General features: G+C 43.4%; 2 protein-coding genes across 4 annotated transcripts in view; one reads left to right on the forward strand and one right to left on the reverse strand.

The window, feature by feature from the left end:
- Positions 1–3,575, forward strand: part of KDELR3 (KDEL endoplasmic reticulum protein retention receptor 3) — a 14,644-nt gene extending 11,069 nt beyond the window's left edge. For both annotated transcript variants that reach the window (XM_053895815.1, XM_019446890.2), the window contains exon 5: positions 337–3,575. In XM_053895815.1, coding sequence (XP_053751790.1) covers positions 337–377 — 41 coding nt within the window. In that variant the 3' untranslated portion in view covers positions 378–3,575. The remainder of the gene's footprint in view (positions 1–336) is intronic.
- On the reverse strand, positions 1,271–21,843 carry DDX17 (DEAD-box helicase 17). Of its 2 annotated transcripts, none has more exons than XM_053895814.1 (13): positions 21,562–21,843; positions 17,056–17,206; positions 16,073–16,172; positions 15,117–15,250; positions 14,756–14,821; positions 13,138–13,279; positions 12,619–12,779; positions 12,360–12,532; positions 11,929–12,039; positions 11,744–11,805; positions 10,066–10,125; positions 5,700–5,936; positions 1,271–4,317 (listed from the first exon to the last, which is right to left on the reverse strand). In XM_053895814.1, the coding sequence occupies exons 1-13, from the start codon at positions 21,609–21,611 to the stop codon at positions 3,812–3,814; spliced, it is 1,953 nt and encodes a 650-aa protein (XP_053751789.1). In that variant the 5' UTR covers positions 21,612–21,843; the 3' UTR covers positions 1,271–3,811. The 2 variants fall into 2 exon arrangements, with proteins under 2 accessions (XP_053751789.1, XP_053751788.1); XM_053895813.1 differs by having other exon boundaries at positions 5,694–5,936.
- Positions 21,844–22,470: the final 627 nt, after the last annotated feature.

Genomic DNA, 22,470 nt, shown 5'->3' on the forward strand with positions numbered 1-22,470 from the left:
TGGGCAGCGAAAGGGGCCGAAGCAGGGAGACTTGTTATGGGGCAGGTGCGGTTGTTGGAGAGGTCACCGGTGGGTGGGCAATCTTGAGCGGAGAGGAACCGGATAGGTGTGAAACGGAAGTGGAGGCCAACTGCATTTGTGGCCCGAGGGAGCGTGGGATCAGGAACGTAGGTGGGGCGTAGGGGTGAGGGAGTCTGTAGGTAATCCGTGACGAAGCTTCCCCCTTGGCTGTAACATGTAGCTACCGTGGACTGGGCATTAGAGATCCTAAGGTTATGTAGTTAAAAGGGAGTTCTCGGTGTGGTGAATTCTCATTTCGTCTCTATTTTCTCCTAGTCCTTAAAGGAAAGAAGTTAAGTCTTCCAATGCCAATTTGAGGGCCCCACAGATGGTTCTACGCCTTCACGAGGACACAGAATAAACTCTTTGAAATAGTCTCCCGGACGACTTCTACAGGACTCAGGCCTAACGTCAGTCAGAAAAATGCTTAGTGGGGATATCTCAGCAGAGCACTGATCTACGTAGAAGACGTTCTCACCAATCTCTCCCTTAAATTATAGCTGCAATGAGAAACCCAGGCCAATTACACGAGCATGGTGCCTGTCAGCTGGACATCAAGAAATCTTAGGTGCTTAACCCATATATGGGTGAAATAACCTTGCTCTCTATGGCCCTAGTGTGAGCCTCCCACTAAGGAACAGTCAGTCCCACCTGGAAAGATGTCTCTCTGTGTAGAAGACAAATGCCCCCAAAGACCAGACCAAGAAAAGCAGGCTGCTGTGGCGATTTTCACTTCCCAGACAGGAGACCAAGTTTAGGCAGGGATACAAAGCTGATAGTCTCACGGGGATGAAGTGTCGTTACTCCACTTCTAACCCGCCTCCAAAAGCCAGACGAAAGCCAAATAGATGAGCTTCGGCCAGACTTCAGTAGTCGTGTGCCTCGGCTCTAAAATGGCCTTGCGTCTTGCCACGGCTACGGCAGCTCCACACGGAGTACTTAAATCCAAGCAATAACCCAGGTGGGTACTGCTACCGCGAGGCCCATTTTATCAGTGAGGAAACCGATGCTGAAGCCTCACCCTACTAGGTGTTCTGCCTCGTTGCTTTGGGATTCAAATCTTCCCAGTAAGAGCCATCAACCCCACCTCCCTTCCACGTTTTTAGGTGCTAAGGTTACTACTCGACCCAACACGCCCCAAACTTGGTCCTGAAGCGAATAAAAACTGTAAGGCGACTACCACTGTCCTGTGCAATAAAAAGCTCACACCTTATTGTCAACAGTGTTTTATTTATACCTACAAAAGAAAACAAGATGGTATCAAAAGGACAATTGACAAACTAAGAACAGTAACGTAGCTCTTAGAATCCTGTGCCTGAACATCACACATCTACACATCTTTCAAGTCTTAATGCGACAGGAATGTGTTCAGAGACCAGCAAGAACATGAATAGAGCACTGATCCCAAGCAAAAGCCACCAACCTTTTAGATGAGAGAAGTCCACACAACGAATGGTTAGGGAGGAACTGGGGAGAAGCAGCCCCAGAGCTTAATTTTGAAATCCTTTCCCTAAATGAGTTTCAACCGTGACTGCAGTAACTAGCCTCACACGAGGACTCTTCTGCTCATGTCCTGAAGCAAAGGCAGAGCCTGAATCGTGAGGGACAGACGGAGAGGCAGAAGAGTTACTCTAAAGCCGTTTAGGAAAAACTCTGCCCGATTTCAGCTGCGCTCAGGCCACGATAGCTTTTGAGATTCGGGCTATGCCGTTCTTTTGACTCTACGACCACAATATCCCTGGCGGAAAAAGGGAAGCGAGTGGCAGACCGAATGCCGTCTGCGGGCCCAGAGGCCTTCACCACCAAGGGAGGCTTTAAGACCTGCGAGAGAGCAAACGGCACCCCTTACAGTGGCACCTCTGTTTAAAAATAGTCACGAGTCTGATGTAGAAAGAAATGTCTACGATGGACTGGTCAGTGCTCAGACACAATTTTTCTGTGGCGGGGGGGCACTTTGGTTTGAAAGCACAGAGCGGTTCTGCCCAAGTTTTCCTGTGCCTACCATCCTCCCTCGGCCTCAACTTCTATAAGGGGGGAAAAAAGAGAAGTAAAGGAAGAAGAAAGTGTGGGGGGACTGGGGGGAGACGACATGTCAAAGTTCTCACATGCACAGATTTCAGCTTATGCTGACAACCTACCTGTATGTTGCACATTCAACCATACTTTTCAGAACCCCTCAGAAACCATCCCTTCTCTCTCCCTGAAGAATTTTAAAAAGAAAAGAAAAAAACAAAAGAACCTCAAGTATTTAGATATTACAAACCAGCAAGCACCCTCAGGCCTTAGCCAAAGGACGCAGTGGAGCCTTCCCCCTTTAACTACATTGTTCATGAACGATACCAATAGCATAAAAAAATTAATAGTCCAACACTGGATATGGAAGAGGTTTCTGGTGCTGTCTGGTTTCCCTGTCCTGTTACGGTGACCACAAGAGCAGAGAATTCTTTCTAGGCCCGTGTGCTACAGGGAGTCTCAGTTAAACGGTATCATTCTAAAGGGGACAAACTCACCTACCTTCGGAAGGAGGAAAAGTGAAAGGACTTAGGCTTTAGTCCTCTGTAACTTCTCTTAAGCACTACCTACCTGTAAAAAGCTGAGTGCAAAAGGATGCTGAAGAAAATGTGCATCCCAAAGCTGTTACAACAAAGCACTGCAGAGAAGAGTATGAAGAGAATTAAGAGTTCTTTCTTAACAGACCCCGAAGGTTCTTTATTCAAGAGAATTTGGCCGAAAGGGCAGAGTAGCTGGCAAGAGTTGCTTTTATTCTAGCTTTATAGATACGGAGTTTAAAAAGAAACTTTGCCACTGAGTATATTGTTTATAATTAAAAGTGGTTTTTACACTGCAGGTGAACGCATATGTAACTGGTTAAATTATTTAACTGGTTAATAAATTTTCAGTGAGCATTTACGTTCATTCTGCCCCGAGCAACTATCTAGTTGGAAAATGAATTTCACAGATGGTCCCTGGTTATGTGGGGAAGAAAACTAGGCAGCTTCCACCCAGACGCCGAGATGCTACGTTTCACCATTTCAATAAACACTTGGGGTTTTTAAAAGACACACTTAAGAAACTCAGACTCAGCAATTCAATGTCTAACCTGACTAAAATGGTTATTTTTCAGTAATTGGGAAGGGGCAAGGCAGATATAAGGGAGACAAAACCAATTAGGAATTTTTTTAACTGTCAAATGCGCTTAAGGAGCAATCAGCCAAAATGACAACGGCCAATGCATTGTCTTAAATACTCATCAGGCCCAAGGAACATTAAAAAGTATTACAGAATGTGCAGGGAATTCCCTCTTGGTTTTCTAACCCAGTAATGAGAGCAATCTAAAGCACAGATGCCACCTTCTTCTGCAGAATTCAACCCTCTACCCTCCCCCCCCACCCCCAACTCAGGACAACAAAAACGGGCTCCCACAAAAGGGCCTAATACCTTACTTTTTCTTTTAAGATGAAAAATAGCTCAAGTATCCTCAACATGCAAGAAGTTGGGGAAAAAAAAAAAAAGAATCTCTTCCAGTCGGCTATATATACGTTTTTACAAAATCTGTTATTTCAGACTGGATCATTTTGGCGGACAGAAGAAACCTGGCAGTGAATTCTAACTAATCTGCATGAAAGACAAATCACAATGGTTGGGGGGAAAATAAAAAAAAAGAAAGAAAAGGGGAAGAGAAATAAAAGGGAAAGACAGCGTTCCTTTAAATGCAGTTAAGTCTGCGCAAGTCACTACCACTCAAGTGGTTTCATTTACGTGAAGGGGGAGGGGGAGGAGGGGGAGGGGGGTATTGATAGGCCGTCTGCCCCATGTAACCTATCATATTGGTAGCTCCCGGAGGCTGTGCGAACTGTTGTGACATCAGTGGCTGTGGCTGCTGCCCAGACCGGCCTATCCCACTAAACTGCTGGCTAGAGCTCTGTGAACTTCTCCCAGTCGAGGTGGTGCTACCAGCCCCGTAAGTGCCAGCGCCATATTCCTGGGCTGTATAGCCACTGGTGCCATAAGCAGCTGCCCCATAGGTGCCTTGACCATAGGTGTATTGGCCTGCTTGCGCTCCAAAGGCAGAATTTGGACTTCCATAGCCACTGCCGTTAGCATAACCGGCTCTATCGGTTTCACTACGATCCCGATAGCTCGCAGAGTCTCTCCGGCCACCATCCTTGACTCCTCGAAGCCTCCGGTCACACTCGTCCTGATACATCAGATTGGGATTGTTGGCAGAAGAAGTGGTCCGGTATCGAGAACGACCTCCTGATGGGAGGACACGAGGAGTTTTTAATGCCAGAAATACAGTCCAAACACGACCACGTGTAAAAACTTCTACCGGGTACAAAAGCAGTCAACGTTCCTTCTTGATCTGATTTTTACCCAGGCCAGCCTCCAAATCCGTTACTTTAAAAGATACCCACCATTCGATTCTTTAATAGGACATATTCAAAAGAATGGTAAACACGAAAAGACATTCAGCTTCTCACCATTGTAAATCCTTTTCTTTGAGGATTATTAAGAAACAATCTTACAAATGTAGCAACAATGGTAAAGAAGTTGAGGTGACTTACCATAGATTAAAAATAAAAAGACAGTGGGGCGCCTGGGTGGCTCAGTCAGTTAAGCGTCTGACTTGGGCTCAGGTCATGATCTCACAGCTCGTGAGTTTAAGTCCCGCACTGGGCTCTGTGCTGACAGCTCAGCGCCTGGAGCGTGCTTCAGATTCTGTTTCTCCCTCTCTCTGCCCCACCCCTGCTCACGCTCTGTCTCTCCTTCAAAAATAAATAAACATTACACGCAAAAAGGTAAGCAGCCAAGTTGCTATGACCCTACGAGGACCGTCTACTAGCGCACACCAGCTCTCGGACGTTGCTCCGTGGGCCTAGCCGCGTCAAAGTTACCTCACAAACTTGAAGTTCCTAGGCTCAATTCCAAACCCACTTACAAATAAACCAAAAACCTTGTATTTTAAAAACCGTTCAGGTAATTCAGACACAGAGCTTTAGCATGCAGTGAGTTGGGGACAAAAGAATACCAAAATAGTAGTTCAGAAGCTATGACCCTAGCCTATTTTGCAACTACCCAATTTTTTTTTTAAGTAGGCTTCATGCCTAGTGAGGAGCCCAAGGCGGAGCTCGACCTCATGCCCGAGATCAAGACCTGAGCTGAGATCAAGAGCTGGGATGCTTAACCAACTGAGTCACGCAGGTGTCCCAGAACTATCCAATTTTTATATTCGTTAACTATACCTGTTTCTACTGCCACAAAACGATATAAAATTACTGCTGTCTTCACATGAGGAACTGAAAGCCTAATACACTAAAGTTTTTGAAGGTATTAAAAATAACCGTAATTCACCTTAATTTTGAACATGCACCATATACTTCACAACACAAAAGTCAGTTTTAGATTACTGTCTATGGAAATACCATGCTGCTAGGAGGCCAAACATGACAGCCCCCCCACCCCCCGCCCCAATCACATGGTCTTACTCAGGAACAATTATGAAAACCTATTAATCACTATCCTCTGTTATTCAGTAACACTTCAAAGTCTTCACAGGACTTAAGCAAACCAAAAAAAGGCCCAATGAGCCCAAAAAGATACCTTGGCAGTACCTGGAAAACTCCAGGACTTACCCTTACCCCCTCCTCCGCCGCCTCCTCTGTGGTCCACCAGCTGCATCAGTTTTGGATTGATAGCCTGATTAGCCTCTTCCAGCACTTTGATCAGCTCTCTGGCCTGCTTTAGGTTCCCTGGGGTGAAGAAGGTGTAGGCAGTGCCCTTGTTGGTGCTACGGGCCGTTCGGCCAATACGGTGCACGTAATCCTCAGAGCTGTTCGGATAGTCATAGTTGATCACAAACTTGACATCTTCCACATCTTCGAGGCCAACGACGAATCGGTGTGTAGGTTGATGTGGCAGGGAAAGAGAAGGTAAAGGACATGCCAACAACAGGTGGGAAGCACGAATGCAGATGACAGCAAGAGGAAAGAAGATCAAGTTAGTAACCATTCTGAACAGGAACAAAAAAAGACTCATCCCAACAGAGTAAAAGAGGATTACTGATTCTTGGGACATGCACAGGAAGCGGCATCTTTATCAGCTATGAAATCCTAATGGAATCCCGTTCGACCACCCGAACTCTTGCCTCTTTATTTTAACCAACGTACTGGCAGGAGTTGTATCGAATTCCAGCTCCTTTCCAAAACCGGAAATGCAGAAAAAAAGTGGTACCACCGATAAGCTACAAGATCAAATTACTTCTACTCTGTTGGGAGAAGCCTGGCAAAATCTACCAGTAGTATAACAAACTTACCTTTAAACCAGTCACAGAGCAAAATGAGAAAAGAAACTTCATATATACTTTACTGCATTTTCAAGGAGACTCAATCAGAATAGATTAAAAGAATTTTTGCTCTCGTCATTTAAAAAACTGATCAGAGCCAAAGTACAGTACACACCTATTTTCCTTTGCAGAAATATCCGAATTATCTTTCCCCATTCAATTACCACAAGAGCACATTACACTAAAATTTCACTGTACTACCAAGCCCAGCTCTGCCAAATGAGGTTTTTTTGCTCAACTCAAGGTTATTTCAACTCAGTACTTGCTTCAATTGTCAAAGATTGTCTACATAACCTGGGAAATTAAAATAGCCAAAGAGGGTGGGAAAAACCATGAAACCTTGAGACACAAGTTTAATGTTCTATCCACTGCTGGGAATTGGGTTGAATAACCTCCTAATGCTTCAAGTATGTAAATGTTAGTGTAATGCTTTCAGCTAAATGTCGATTTTTACCTACTTAAACAAACAAGTCTAATATAACAAAGAATCCTAATGTTTTGTGGAAAAAAATCTGCATTTTACAAAGAATATTCAGAAAATATCCTAGATAAAACACAGATTTTTGTGATATAAATAATTAAAAAACATTCTCTGTTTGTTACCAGACCGATGCACACTCCCTCCTCCTTTGGGAAACCGCTGCAGCCGATCCCGTCTCTTTGCCTTTTATTTTTGGCGGCCTCCTTTCGAAAACTCCGCCTTCTGACACGGGACCACTGGAGCGCGGGGAGCATGCATCAAGGGTCCGTGGCAGTGAGAAGTCCCCACACACGCTCGCTCTGTGAACTGGCTTAGATGCTTCTCTGTAGCCCCATTTGGTTGCCAAGCGCCGGAGAACCTGGGTTCGGGTAAAAATTTCAGGTCCTCCAACGCCTCCCCCAAGGATAATTGGGGTGATTGTAGAAAAAAATAATTAATTAAAAAATGTAAGTTACATCCAAAGGGTCAGACTGCATCTATTGCCCAGACTGGATCAATTTCAGGGGAAAGGGGAGATGATTAAAAAAAAAAAAAAAAAAAAAATTAATTCAGCTGTTGTTAAAGGGCCTGTGAAGAAAGGGGCATTATGTCTGTTTCTTATTACGATAAAGGCTCCTCAGTCTTTACTGACCCCTAAAGTCCTGAAATCACACCAGAAAGACGAGAAGGCAGTTATCACAGGGGGCAGCGTGAGTCTCCGGCTAGGGTCGTTGATGCAACAAAGGAAAAATAAAAATTGCCAGGGCCAGGATGGATGTGGGCTGAAGGGCTGGGAAGTTACGCTCCAGGACCACATCTTCAGACCTATGGTAATGCTCCTCAGAGTCAGTCCCACGGTGTAGGACCGTGGGCAGCAGAGCAAGCTGAATTACTGCACTGGAGGCGCAGACGTGTGCTTTCCTAGCAGAAAGCACTGGGCACTGGAGTCAACCGTTCAGAAACTTTTAGTCGGGAGTATTTCTGGAGGGGTTCGATAGGGGACGGCCATGTCGCAAGTTCTTCACCCTAGAAAGGGGTCCTGTGTGTGTGCACACAGAGCTGGCTGAGGGCACCAAAGAGCAAGCGCAGGATCTGGTTTTCTCCAGTCGGGCCTGCCCTGATCTTATCTGCGCACTGCCACAATATGATCTTGCTGCCTTTAGAGGAGATGCTGTAGCAGGGTAAGACACTGAAAAGTTAACGTTTTGGCCAGCTGCCCGGGATAACAACTTTCTGTCTGACAAACCCCTCCCAATCACTAATTGGGAGGGACTGAGACTAGCCAACAGGCTCATCTAGAGCTGCTTCGGGCCAATGTAGATTTGCCTCGGCCATGTACTGAGTGATCTGCAGCTGATATCAAAGCTTCTGTTAAAAAACAAAACAAAATCAATTCAATGCTTTTAGTTTAACAGTGTGTAGTTTAAACGAAAAAAAAAGAAAAAGAAAAATTAAAAATATCCCAGCGCAAAGGGAAGAGTGGTTTCCTGAGGATGACTATCATAAAACTATGGGGATTGAAGAACTTACCTGAAGGGAACATTTAAGAGGCCATCGCTGGACAGGAAGTGAAAAAAGGCCTGGTGACTCAGCTGAAAATTGCACCCCTGTCTATGAGGTAGAAGCCTTCACTTTCCAGGATCTTGTAGGACCTTGGTCAGCATTCTGCCATTTTGGTGGGTTTTCCCCCTCCTTTTGATTTTTACAAGGCAGCAAACAAAGGGGCCCAAAACAAGCACTGATGCTGAGTAACAAGAAACAGACTCAGGTACCTTCCCTCTCCCCTCACTTGGATGAGTGGGGGTGGGATGAAGAGTCTAAGTTATTCTAATGGTAGCCAATTGATTTGGTTTAGAAATGCAAGGGGAAAGGGAGGAAGTATTTTTAATTGTCTAGGCAAGATGCACAAAGAAGCTACCAGCACATAGCAAGCCTGTTTAAAAACCACCATCACTGAAAGCTTTTGTGTAAACTGCTTTCAGGCCTCAGCCTCTTCTCCCAACAGGCCCAAGTTCTAACCGCACAGATCCAGACATGACCTCTGAGGGCAGAGACAATTTTCAGTCATGGCTGCAGGCCACCACCCCTGAAGGAGGGAATGATGAATGCAATGTATAAAAAGCCTTCATTCTCTTGTATTCCGGTTGAACGCTTTCTCTTTACGCTACGCATTACAAGGGAATATGGTACTTCTCACCTTACTGGGCAAGAAATTAAACACCTGTCAGTAATTTAAAAAGATCTTTGTGACAGACATAATGTCATCTTTTTTAATATAAAAATTTCGAGATGTACCTGTGTACCTCGGAAAATAATGGGATCAAGTACCACAAAATAGTTCTATAAATTTAAATCGTAATGGGTGGAAACCTCCAAAAGAACATAAGCTTCAAGTTAAGTTCTTAAACTGGAAGACAGCACATTGATGATAGGAGCATAGGTGGGAGGAGGGGACAACTGAGCGTACACAATTACCTTACTTCAGTGAATAAAATTGGGCAATGCAGATTTAATTACTGAATGATAACATATTTATGGACTCATTAAATACCAAGATTATGTTAGCATTCATGGAATCGGAACTCCACATACATATAGATGTATATATACACACGTGTATATATATATATATATATATGTATATGCATATACAGAAGAGGGGGGGAGAGAGGGAGGGAGAGAGGGAGAGGGGCGGGGGAGAAGGAGGGAGGGAGGGAGAGGGAAAAGGAGGGAGGGAGGGAGGGAGGGAGGGAGGGAGGGAGGGAGGGAGAGAGGGAGAGAGAGAGAGAGAGAGAGAGAGAGAGAGGAGTATCTGCCGAAACTAGCTTCTAATAAGTTAGGTTCAATCAGACTCATCCTATCCAGCCAGAAAACAGAATAAAACCAGGAAAAAGCTGAGCTGTTCAACTGAATGTCTCCTGTCCCCTCTAACCATTTGAATAGTCATGCCTAGGCCTTGCTGCAGACCAAAGCCTGTTTGTCAGGAGCAGGAAGAGACTTTGAAAATAAAAGAAAACAAAAAACAAAAAACACCAAGGTTAAAAAAAAGTTGTGGGGGGAAGGGAAATTATCACATTTTGTGTTCTTCTCTTTTAGATATTTATCTAAACACATGTATACACGACTCTAATTTGAAATGACAAAGAAATCTTTAAACCAAAAGATACATATACCATTGACAGAGACGCCTATCTATACAAACCTAGCCCACGGGAGGCTACATCTGTGGCAATGAGGATGGGAGCCTTTCCTGAACGGAACTCTGCAAAACAAGAATAGTACCACGAAAGCCAAGTTATACAATCAAGGCCAAATGATTATCTTTAAAAATGACCACACAGACATTCCTAGCTATCTGGCCTTTTCACTCTACCACGTTAAATTTCAAGTGATGGTGTCAAGAACATGCCAAGCTCTTTTAAATTCAAAGGAAAACAGTGATTCTTTGAAAATCTTCACTCTACTCACTTTTAGCAGAGAGGCAACAGACCAAAAGCTACCTCTACTGAAAAGGACTGTTAAAACTATGTAGCAATTTGTAACAAAATTTAAATGAGCTACAATTTTTTGCCCTTAAATTATGACACTGAAGTTACCTTTCACATGAAATAAAACCAAAAGTTAAGGGGCAGGAGAAGGAAGCAACTTTAAAAGATGTGAAATGAAAGGAGGAACCCTACTTTCCTCTGTGAAATAACAGAAAATACGTGTATTCGTCTCTGCCCCCAACTCCTGGCACTCAGCTCCTAAAACGCTTGTAAACAGAAATGCTAGGAGAGTCTTTTATTCTTAGTCTTTGACCTTAGGTCCTGACACACAGACCCCAAGTCTCTCGGAAGATCCTGGGTGACGGAAGTATCTTTTGTGCTGAGGCAATGCTTGGTGGAATCCTGGAAAGCTTCAGGATGGGGGCTGGTCACCAGGAAGACCAAGCCATGATTCTAAGAGCTTGGAACTTTCAGCCCTACCCCTCATCCTCAGAGGAGAGGATAGAGATCGAGTTAATAATCAATTAGGCCTATGTTATGAAGCCTCCATGAAAATTCCAGAAGTACAAGGTTTGGGGAGCTTTACAGGCTGGTGAACGTATGTATTTTAAATTTTTTTTTTTTTTTTAACGTTTATTTATTTTTGAGACAGAGAGAGACAGAGCATGAGTGGGGGAGGGGCAGAGAGAGAGGGAGACACAGAATCTGAAACAGGCTCCAGGCTCTGAGCAGTCAGCACAGAGCCGGACGTGGGGCTCGAACTTACGGACAGTGAGATCATGACCTGAGCTGAAGTCGGACGCTTAACCGACCGAGCCACCCAGGCGCCCCCGTATGTATTTTAAAGATAAGACCTTAGGGGCGCCTGGGTGGCTCAGTCAGTTAAGTGTCCAACTCTTGGTTTTGCCTCAGGTCATGATCTCACAGTGAGTTAGAGCCCCACACTCTCTCCCCCTCTCTTTCCCTCTCCCCTGCTGGCGTTCTCACTCTCTCAAAATAAGCTTAAAAAAAAAAAAAAAAAAAAAAAAGACCTTATGAAAGAAAATGTGGTGTAAGTTATGAAAAAGTGTAAACAGCCCACATTATTGACTTTAAAGGACAGTAGAGATATGCCAAAAATGCCCCTAATATTCAATAAACAAGGGCAGAGTTTGGCAAACGCTGGCCTATGGATCAAATCTGGCAATATCTATTTTTACTTTTACTGCAACACAGCCAGACCATTTTTTTCCTATGGTTCTTGACCATCTTTTTGCTGTAACATAAGACCTGAACGACTATGACACAAACCCCCATAGAGTCTGCAAAGCAGAAAATCTTTACTACCTGGTCCTTTACAGAAAGCGTGCCCATCTCGGAAACAGTACGGACAATATTTAGTTTTGAACTCACCATTAAGCACCCAATCTCTTTCCGGTTGACTCTTGTCTCCATGGATACACATAGCTGGCCAACTGTCAGAGGAAAAGTAACCAATATTTCAAAAATCTTTAAAAAAGAGGAAATCTAAACTTTAAAAATTCCTACTGAACTATAAATATAAAACCTGAGGCTAATTACCTCAGCGCTGCACTCACCCATCTCTGCGCATCCTTCGAGTGAGGTCATCACAGCGTCTCTTTGTCTCTACAAATATTATTGTCTTATTTTCCTTTTCAGCCATTATTTCCTCCATGAGTTGGATCAACCTGAAAACAAGACGAGCAAAAATGCAGTCATTCGGAGAAGGCCTCCCCGTACACTATGTAGAAGGGAGGTCTACAACATAACTCCCCAAAACTACGGTACTTTTTTTTTCACATTATGTTCTATACAGCTGGTAACTATCACAACTAAGGATCCGGAATCCTTGCTTCTAACGACAGTGCCCTGATGAATGATACAAAGAAAGCTAGTAATGCTTTTGATGTTTTGGGGCCTCAAAAAATGTCAGGTTTCTCAAATGCTTTAATTTTGGAGGATAATTAGGAAAGGTTTAATAGCACCCAAACGGTAAAATCTCTCTTACTTGTGGTCTTTTTCACTTTCCATGCAGACATCCACAATCTGGAGGATGTTGTGGTTGGCACTCAACTCCAGATTGCCCACGTTGATCTGGGTGTAATCACGAAGGAAATCCTCTGCAAGCTGTCTTACTTCTTTTGGCCAGGTTGCGCTCCACATCAGTGTCTGCCTATCAGGCTACCAGGAAAAGAAAAGCTTTCTTTCAGGCTAAGGATGGCAACAGGCACTAGGCATAAAGATGGTCGATCATCAGCTTTACACACCCTGATTTGGTCAACAATTTTACGGATCTGAGGTTCAAAGCCCATATCAAGCATCCTGTCAGCCTCATCCAGTACAAGGTAAGTACATCGGCGAAGATTTGTCTTTCCTGACTCGAGGAAATCTATCAGGCGTCCAGGAGTAGCTATACAGATCTCGACACCTATAAAACAAAACCGCAGATCTAGTCAACTAAGAATTCTTTATACGCTCTCCGAGCCTCACCAAACTGAGAAGCACCAGCTCCGGTGGCTGCACTCAATACCACAGAGCACTAGCTACATTTAACACCATACTTGGAAGAGCATGATGTAAAGACACTTGACGTATAATTACCAAATCTCCACAAAGTTTGTCTCTAATGATGTGAAACTTTCCCCTAACAGCCTTTCAACCATACCTGAGAATTTCTAACCTGCTGGAATACTGAATTTCTTCCCACAAGGACCCACTATTTTCCTCTTCGATTTCATTCATAAAAATTGATAAAACTCTTACGTGCTAATTTTAAAAAAGATTACCTCTCTCCAAGTCTCGAATCTGGGGACCTTTAGGAGCACCTCCATAAATGCAAGTACTCTTCAATCTAGAACATTTGCCATAGTCATCAGCCACCTGCTGTACTTGCTGGGCAAGCTCTCTCGTAGGAGCCAGAACTAGACACTGAAACAAACATGCACATTAATACACCTCTCCCAAGTTAAAAAAGAAAAAGAACAAAAAGGTGATCTAATTCTTTCTACTGCCTAATCTGATACTTTAAAAATTACACGATGGGGAGAGAAGGCAGAGAGTTTAAGACTGTGCACCGGAGTGTGGCAAAAAAATTGTGACAATATTTAGCATATGGAATGATGGTTTACTTTTGATACAGGATTCATTACAGTTTATTGCTATCTAAGTGGATTTACAGATTTTATCACCTAGTTTTAACAACTCACAGAATGAACAAGTGGCTTTAACCACGGATTAAATATTAGTAAAAAGAGATAAACAAGAAAGAAGCAGACACTTTTCTGAATTCCAGTTTAAACTTTTAGCCAGACACACAAGGCAAAAACAATGATGACTTCTAGAACACTCAAAACAATACAAAATTAGGACTCTTTTAAATAGGTATCGTATACATAGTTATCAATGACTCCCGTTTTGTGTACAGATCCGTTAAGTATTAGCTAACAATAATAAAGCTGATTCTATTAGCCATATGGAATATATGATGTATCATATAATGCAAAGTAATGTGTTACTTCTTTTTGCGAATATTTTGAGACGTACCTGTTTGTAAACACATTATCAAATGCGAGCCCAATTTTTTAAAGATTTAAGTAATCTCTACACCCAACGTGGGGCTCAAACTCACAATTCTGACATCAAGAGTTGCATGCTCTACTGATTGCGCCGAGCCAGTAAGGCACCCCTCAATTTTTAAAAAAAAAAGTAAGAATGTACATCCAAAATGTTTGAAAACCACTACACAAAACTTACAGGAAATAGCACTAAGTGAAAACAATCAAACCAGAAAATCATCCTGCCCCATAAACACTTACAGAAATACTACTTAACCACAAAGAATACACACCCCAAATCTGACTGACATGCAGAGAAGTGACATCATTTCACACTTCCTATAATCCCTCACAGCACCATTGAGCAATTAAGAACTGTATTTGAATTTACTACACAGTAAATGCCTATATATGAAAGCAGTATATATAATGGTTAAAAGTAACATTGGTTCAAACTCAAGTTCAGCCATTTAATAGCTATTTTGGCTAGGGGCGCCTGGGTGGCTCAGTTGGTTGAATGTCAGGACTTCAGTTCAGGTCAGGATCTCGCAGTCTGCCCGACATCGGGCTCCCCACTGATAGTGAGGAGTCGGCTTGGGATTCTCTCTCTCTCTCCCCCCCTTTCTCTGCCCCTCCCCAACTTGCGCATGCTCTCTCTCAAAATAAATAAAAAATAGCTATTTGGACTAGTCATTTAATTGCACTGTTAAAATTTATCAGTAAGAGAGTATCACTTTCAGATATGGAGGATGGACTTGAGAATGAAATCTGAAAACACATGCAAAGCACAGTGCCTGAAACACAGTGATCAATAAATTACAGTTAATTTTATAATCATAAACACACTTACAATTGGGCCGTCTCCCCTTTCCAAGTATGGCTGGTGGTTAATATGAACAATTGCAGGCAGCAAATACTGGGGGGGGAAAAGAATGACAGTCTTATTCCAAAACTAAGCCATTACCTTAAATTATCACAGTAACTGATAATGCCTAATCACAAAAATGAAAACAGAACTCACAACTGTTAAACACGCATGCAATGTAAATTTGAACACAAAATACTTGCACATATCTCACCTAACTAAGAAAGCTGAAATACTACCTATACCATCTGAATCAGAACTTTCTAAGAATTAAGAATTAATGGGATAATCAGAATAGCAAAATAAGTCACCACAATATTAACCTTCCCCTCCTGGTGGTACGTACCGCCAATGTCTTCCCAGACCCAGTCTGCGCAATGCCCACCATATCTCGGCCACTGAGAGCCAACGGAAATCCCTGGCACTGAATCGGAGTTGGTTCTGTGAAGTGCTGATCCATCAACACATCCATTACATATTCTGTAAGAGAACAACCATTACTGCTTTTAGATAAAAAACTAAGAACACGGCCAAGAGAATTCTAAAAAACTGTTCAACTCATCAAAGGAAGGATTTACCCGGCTTTACATCCCTCCAAGGAAAGTGCTGTTTCTTTCTTTAGTTACTGAATCTCTGACCCGATGACGACTACCTCTCTGAATGCTGCTGCTAGATATATCTACCCTTCCCCTCAATACTTAAAAAAAATTTTTTTAATGTTTATTTTTGAGAGAGAGCGAGCATGAGTGGGGGAAGGGCAGAGAGAGAGGGACACAGAATCTGAAGTAGGCTCCAGGCTCTGAGCTGTCAGCACAGAGCCCAACGAGGGCTCGAACCCATGAACTGCATGATCATGGCAAGAGCCAAAGTCAGCCGCTCAACCGACTGAGCCACCCAGGCGCCCCCCCCCCCCCTTTAATACTTTAAAAACCACTGCCGTAAGGTATAGAGTGGGCACATGGCTGTCAGTCATGTATTGTCTGCCAAGTCATATCCAGCTAGAAAGCAATTTCATTCTACTTTCTGAAAGAAGGAGACAAAAGTTCTAGGGGAAGATGAAATAAATAAATAAATAAATGAACAGATAAGCATAAAAAAAAATCTCTTATTCAATTAATACAGCATTTACTTCCAAGCCTTGAAATTATAAAACAAAACATTTATCATCACCTTTGTGAAGGGTTTCTATTTGCCTCTTCAACAAAATCCTGAGCCCGAATGAAAACCTTTGAATAACCCGTTACCCATGTTTACGGTTCAATAAAAACTAACAAGTAAAATCCTGGATTAAAGAACACTTACGTGGGAAGTTAGCGTGATGGAAGGCAAACACAGGTTTAGGACAAACATCCCCCCCTCTCACTGTAATTTCTTTCTTTCGGCGTAGTTCATCAACCTCGTACTATGGAAGAAAACAAAGTAAAACAAGTAAGTGAACAAAGTTATTCTAAACATGCAAAACTTTACTTGCCAATCAAGCTCAACAATTATCATCCATTCCACGATTACACTGGAAAATATATCTAACACTTCTAACAGCTCTTTCACATACATTCAACGTCACCCAATTTGTAAGGATCCTCCCAACTTTGTGAGTCCATGAAGTGATAATGGTAAGAGTTCCATTTTCCCCACGAGAAAATGAGACACTTCAAAATATTAAGTAATGTGCCCAAGGTCAGAAGTAGGAAGGAGAAACGGTGGAACTCGGAACCAAATGCTCTTTCCATTACACCTTCTTTTGAACAAGTAATCATTTCATGAGTAGAGTCCAAAACAATCACAATGAGGTTAAAAAAAGACAAACAGAAGTATATTTAGACCAATGTTTTATTTTTTTAATTTATGTTTTCAAGTTTATGGAGACAGCACACACAAGAGTCTAAGTGGGGGGAGGGGCAGAGAGCGAGAATCCCAAGCAGGCTCCATGCTGTCAGCACAGAGCCTGACACGGGGCTTGAACTCACCAATGGTTAAGATCACGACCTGAGGTGAAATCAACAGTCAGACAACTTAACTGACTGAGACAGCCAAGTGTCCCTATATTTATGCCAATGTTTTAATTTTAACTTCATAGATGAAAAAACATGAACCTCCTATACAGTTAAAATCTCCTACATGACCAATTGGGAAGTATACCAATAAACGAAAACCAAACAAAGAAGAATCTAGGTACCACACTAGAACAAAACAAGTAATAGCAGTGTGAGTAAAGACTGCCTAATATGTCAACTGAGTTCGTTACCGTGTATACAAAAAAGGTGAAATAAACCCCCAAAACTTACCGGAGTCAGCCTTGCCACTTCCGGATGCTCTACATAAAAATTCTTCTCAAACTTGGGGAGCTCACTCAAATCCCACTTCTTTTTACGTAAACGCTCCCCAGGATTACCAAATTTCTTCGGGGGAAGGCCACCGCCACCTCTTGCTCCAAATCTAGAAACACCAAAATTTTTACTTTACTGAGTATTTACTTACGAGGGTGGCACCTTAGGTGCCATAAAAAACAAGCAAAAAACTCTTCTCTTAGGATACTACCAGGCCCCTCCAAGAATATGTTTTTCTTACTCAAAGGTATGGAGGAAAAGGGTTCATAAAACTTCCTTTACTAATATTGTTACAGGTATGGTTATGAGGGGTGAAAAATTAAAAACTCTTTTATGTTTACAGATATGTATCCTAGGGATTACAACCAGATTCGGGAATCACTGAAAAGGCTTGAATTTTGATTCTACTACTTAAGATGTTGTTATGAACAGTTTAGCTTCTCTGTACCTGTTTCTTATGTAAGTGGAAATACTACTACCACCACCTATTTCAGAGACCGCTATGAAGATGAAACGAATGTGTGAGAAGTATTAAAAAAAAGTACCTGGCGTAGTATTCAATACAAGTTAGCGTAACTGTATTCATTCAACAAAGTTACTGCACCGGGTACTGTTTTAAGCGGTTCCTGGAGATACTAAACTGAATGAAACAGAAATCTCTACTCTCGTATAACAATCAGACACGTAGGCAAAGGAAGACATTAGTTTATGTTTAAACTAAAGGCAAGCAGGTGGACAGGTAGAAAGATCCACTTGAAGCAAGTCGCCCCATACCCGCAACAGTTTCGTGGACTCCTTACCCGTAACTGTGGTAAGTACTCCTGTTGTCTGCTAAGCTAAGGAAAACTACCAGGGCCCCTATAAGACCAAGAGGCTACTCTTCACCTTTAGTTAATGCTAATGAATAGCCAGAAATGATTTATGACCTCTCCTTCCTCTTAACTGCCACCTTTACCTTCTCCTCTTTGTTCCCAGGGAAATAGTACTGTTAACTATAAATGCGCCGAAGAAAACACTACTGAGTCTTATTTAAGTTTTTCTTTTTTGTCTTTTTTTATTTAGTAACCTCTATGCCCAACATGGGGCTCGAACTCACAATCCCAAGATCAAGAATCACATGCTCCACTGACTGGGCCAGACAGGAACCCCTTACTTAGGGTTTTAAAAACGCAAACAGATTTAAGGCCAATCTTTGTTTTATCCAACATTCGTAACAGACAAGTTCAACTGGAATACAAATATGACCACTAGGCCAACTTGCAACGTCCTACTCTTCCTAGACCACAAAGATGATCTTCATTCCTGAAGTGTGGGCCATGGTTTTGAATACAAGTAGTATACACTTACATGATGTTTCCATTCCATTTCTTTACCTCCCAAAATACTATACTGAATTTAACTTCCCCTTTCCACTCTAACCCACTCACATCATCTTGCAGATGGTTCCACATCACAACTGACAGGCAGTAGCTGTATTATTTTAAAGGGCTTCAATTCCCTAGGATTCAAAGCGTTCCTAAAACTTACCCAACTAGATAGTTCTCTAAATACAAAGACTGACCGCAGGAAATTTTCTTGGGACCACTGAGTACCTACACTCAACAGGCAGAACTTGACAGATTCCATGTATACTACTGAACTGTTAACAGAAATCAGGAATCAAAACTGAAGCATGTTACAAAGATACGTATATTGAAGACATAGATCAATGACTTCTTCAACTTGCCCTCAGGCCCAAAGGTCAATACCGAACAGATCAAAGACCACCTGGGTCAACTTTCCTCCCTATAAAGGAAGCAACAGTTCTAAGTAAGTAGGTAAGTCAAGCATTTTGATTGTCAGGTTTGCAAAGAATTATAGGACCAATTTTGAGAGACTGTCAGCCTAGTTTATACTATTTTTCGAGAGACTGTCAGCCTAGTTTATACTATTACTAATTTATGTAGTTCCTAGGTGCTCTTTCCATGCTGCTGCATTCCAATGCTGTCCAGACCTTAAACTAATGATCTACAAGAGAACTTTGGAAAGTCAGGTTCCTTTAAAGGCTTATTCAAAGGAAGAGGTTTTTCCCCCGTATCATCTTGGCTATTTCATTCTCCAAGACATACTACTCTATACTACAAATATATTTTGAAACACGGGATTCTTCAAAAATATGCTGCACCTTTATAAAGCTAACCCAAATAAGATAGCCTTTTACTTTCACAGAATTTTTGAGCACATATCCTAATCCCTGACATACCATACTGTTCATTAAGGTCTTGACTGCATATGAAGTTTGACTTTGCAATAAATGCAGCTCTTAAGATTCAGCAACATCATGCCAGTTTAAATTTACAATGTATAAAATGTTCAAATAATCCATTGTTCAAACTAATAATCCATTTCAGCTCTGTTAACACTCAGTTAAGAAAAACAGCAATTTAAATCGTAAATGAAATTTCATGGTAAAGGTAGAATTAAGACACAGACATTATGAAAAAGTGTCATTTTGTTGATATGAACCATTTTTAAAGCCTAAAATGTCATCTGATAGTCAATATGGGATAAAGTAGGGATCAGTAATTCACTTTTTCCTCTTTTAAAATAATTTATTTTTATTGTTACAGCATATATACGGTGAAATTAAGTATTAAACCAAACACCCACAGTAAAGAGGACATTATCAGTACCTTGGTAGCTCCCTGTGCCCACTTCAAGTTCACACACCCCCTAACAACCATCTCAAATTTTGCTTCATAGTTTTGTCATATACGTCTTTATAGCTATTATCCTTTTACCACGATTTTTTTTACTTAATGTTTGTGAGTCATCCATGTTGATGTTAAGTTTTTTCTTTTCACTGTTGTGTTGTATTCTACTTGTATAAATACCCACACTTTATCCAGACATACACAGGAGCTGTGTCCACTATTAACATAAACAATGCTGGTATAAACGCTTTTGTATACAAATGCTGGGGAAGGTGTACAAGGTTTCTCTGCATTTTAATGTCTACAGTATAAAGCTTAAGAGGGGAATTACTTGGTCATTTTCAAATTTACTAGCTAACCTCAAATTCCCTTTCCTAAATGGTTGCACAGAAACTGACTTCTAAATTTAGCTATACTGTGAAACACTAAGCAAACACTCCACTTCTAGCCCTCCAAATTTAACACTAAGATCAAACATTTTCCTTCCTAACAAAGCATAAATAATCTTTTATTTTGCAACTCAAATGATAACTGAAGTGCTTGTGACTCGTACGTCTGGGACGTGTGTATCTGAACCACAAAAAACAAAAATGTTTGAAGAAAACATCAAGTAACAGAACACCCTACTACAAAGAGACAATTTCACATGGTATCTTAATTCCAGAGAACAATGCAAAGTAAAGGCAAGTATTATGCCCATCTTCAGTTGAGAAAACAGGCTCACAAAGGTCCAGGATCTTGCCCAAGGTCACATATATGTTAATAAGTGGCGTTCCATGACTTTTTATCCAGAGGTTAAGACTTTTATTACATAAAAGTAACAGCACAAACCAACATGGAGCTCTTAAGCAACTTCTTCTTTTTACGGATTTTAAGTTGAATCTCAGTATCTGCGAAGACGTCGGGTCGAATTTTATTAACTTTCAACCCAGGAACCGTGGCATTACCCCACCAAAAACTTTCTGGCTAGGCCGCGAAGCGAATACCCGACACCAAGCGGAGAAAAAGAGACCGAAACACGGGGGAGGGGGGGGGGACCCCTAAACTAACGATTAAAAAAAAAAACAAAACCCCTCCCTCCTCAAACAAGATCATTTAGATCGCTAGCAATTCCACTGCTTTACTGTCCAATGTGCTTCCTTCGAATTACCTGAAATACGACTAAAGGTGATTTAAAAATACGTTTAAAACGAGAAGTCAGCCTTAGGGTCTCTAGTTAGTTTCCAACCAGGTTTCCAGCTCCATTAACAGTGATCTCTGGCGGCCGACAACATAAGGGAAGCCATTTGGCGTCAAGATTTTCCCAGGCCGAACTCGGAGACCTCCTCCTCTTCTCAGCAAGAACATCCGTGGTTTCACAGATGAGCGCTGAGGCCTGGAGATCAAATGACTTGACCAAATTGGCCGGGCTCGAAATGCCGGGCGGCGAGGCGAGGCCGGGCCGGGTCTGCGGCGCCGGGGCGGCCGCTGCCGCTCCCCGCCACGACGGCGGTCCGCAGAGGAGGGGCCGGGGCGTCGCCAGGCCGCCGCCCCCCGCCGGCTCACCCGCGATCCCGGGGCGCAGGCCCCCCCCCCCGAAGACCCGCGCCCCACACCGCCATTAAGTCCCCGGTCGCCTCGCCTCCCGGAGTCGGGAGCGTCGCTCCCGGGCCCGCGGTCCGCTCCAGGTCTCCCGCTGGGCCGGAGGCTGCGGTCTCCTCGGGGAGCAACCTTCCCCCTCCCCCCCGGCCCACGCACACGCGAGGCCTTCCCTCTCCCCCTCCCCCCTTACCCTCCACGGTCACGGTCCCGGTCCCGGTCCCCAAAGCCGCCTCCGCGCATGGTCCCAAACGGATAGAGATCTGGGAGCGGGGCACGGATGGCCGGGCTCGGGAGGGCCTGCGGCTCCGGTCTGGTGACGACCGATGGCGGCGGCGCCTCCGCTGTTGGGGCGGCGGCAGGCGCGGCGCTCTCTCGCTCCGACGCGCTGTCTCCCGTCGCAGACGCCACCGTCGCCGCCTCTCTCGTCGGAGACGGGAGCAAAACACAGAGAATCGGGGTTATAAAAACAGTGGGTAGGTTTGGCTACGCTCAAACCCGGCAGCGCCGCGGTCTAGGCGTCTCCTTCCTTCCCAGCGACTGCACAAAATGGCGGCCGGCGCTGAGACTGCTCCAGCTTAACGCTACGTACGTCGGAGACGATACGTAAACAGCGTCTTGGAATGGCCCGAGGGCTTCGCGGAGTCCTAAGGGTATTCTTGGAAGCACTTTACGTCAGTTGCGCAGACAAGCCCATTCTGCATTCGGTAGAAGAAAAAGAAAGTACGAAGCGGGCGTAGAGTTCTCGCGCCACCTGAACTAGAACGTGGGGTGGGGTGAGGGGAAGAGCCTCCGGTGCGACGTAACATTCTTTGCGTCGTTAGCCGGCCCACTATTGCGGAGATGCGCAGTGTGCGTAACGCATTCTGTTTGGAGAATAGAGGATTTTGCCGTGCTCCGAACGCGGGACGGTCTCGCGTCCTCCTTGTGCAAGTTGCTTTGCGGAGACAATAACTGTCCTCCATATTGCAGTCGCCAGGTGTCAGGGCCTTCAGGCGCCTTAAGCCCAGGAGGGTCTTCAGGGTCCCTGGCCGGCGCTCCCAAACAGCGCTGCCGGCTCCCTGGCCCCGCCGGCCTGGGCCTGCCGTCACGGGCCGCGCGC

Source organism: Panthera pardus, unplaced genomic scaffold (genome assembly GCF_024362965.1).
Source record: "Panthera pardus isolate Hobbes unplaced genomic scaffold, ASM2436296v1 HiC_scaffold_6, whole genome shotgun sequence".
Lineage (NCBI taxonomy): Eukaryota > Metazoa > Chordata > Mammalia > Carnivora > Felidae > Panthera > Panthera pardus.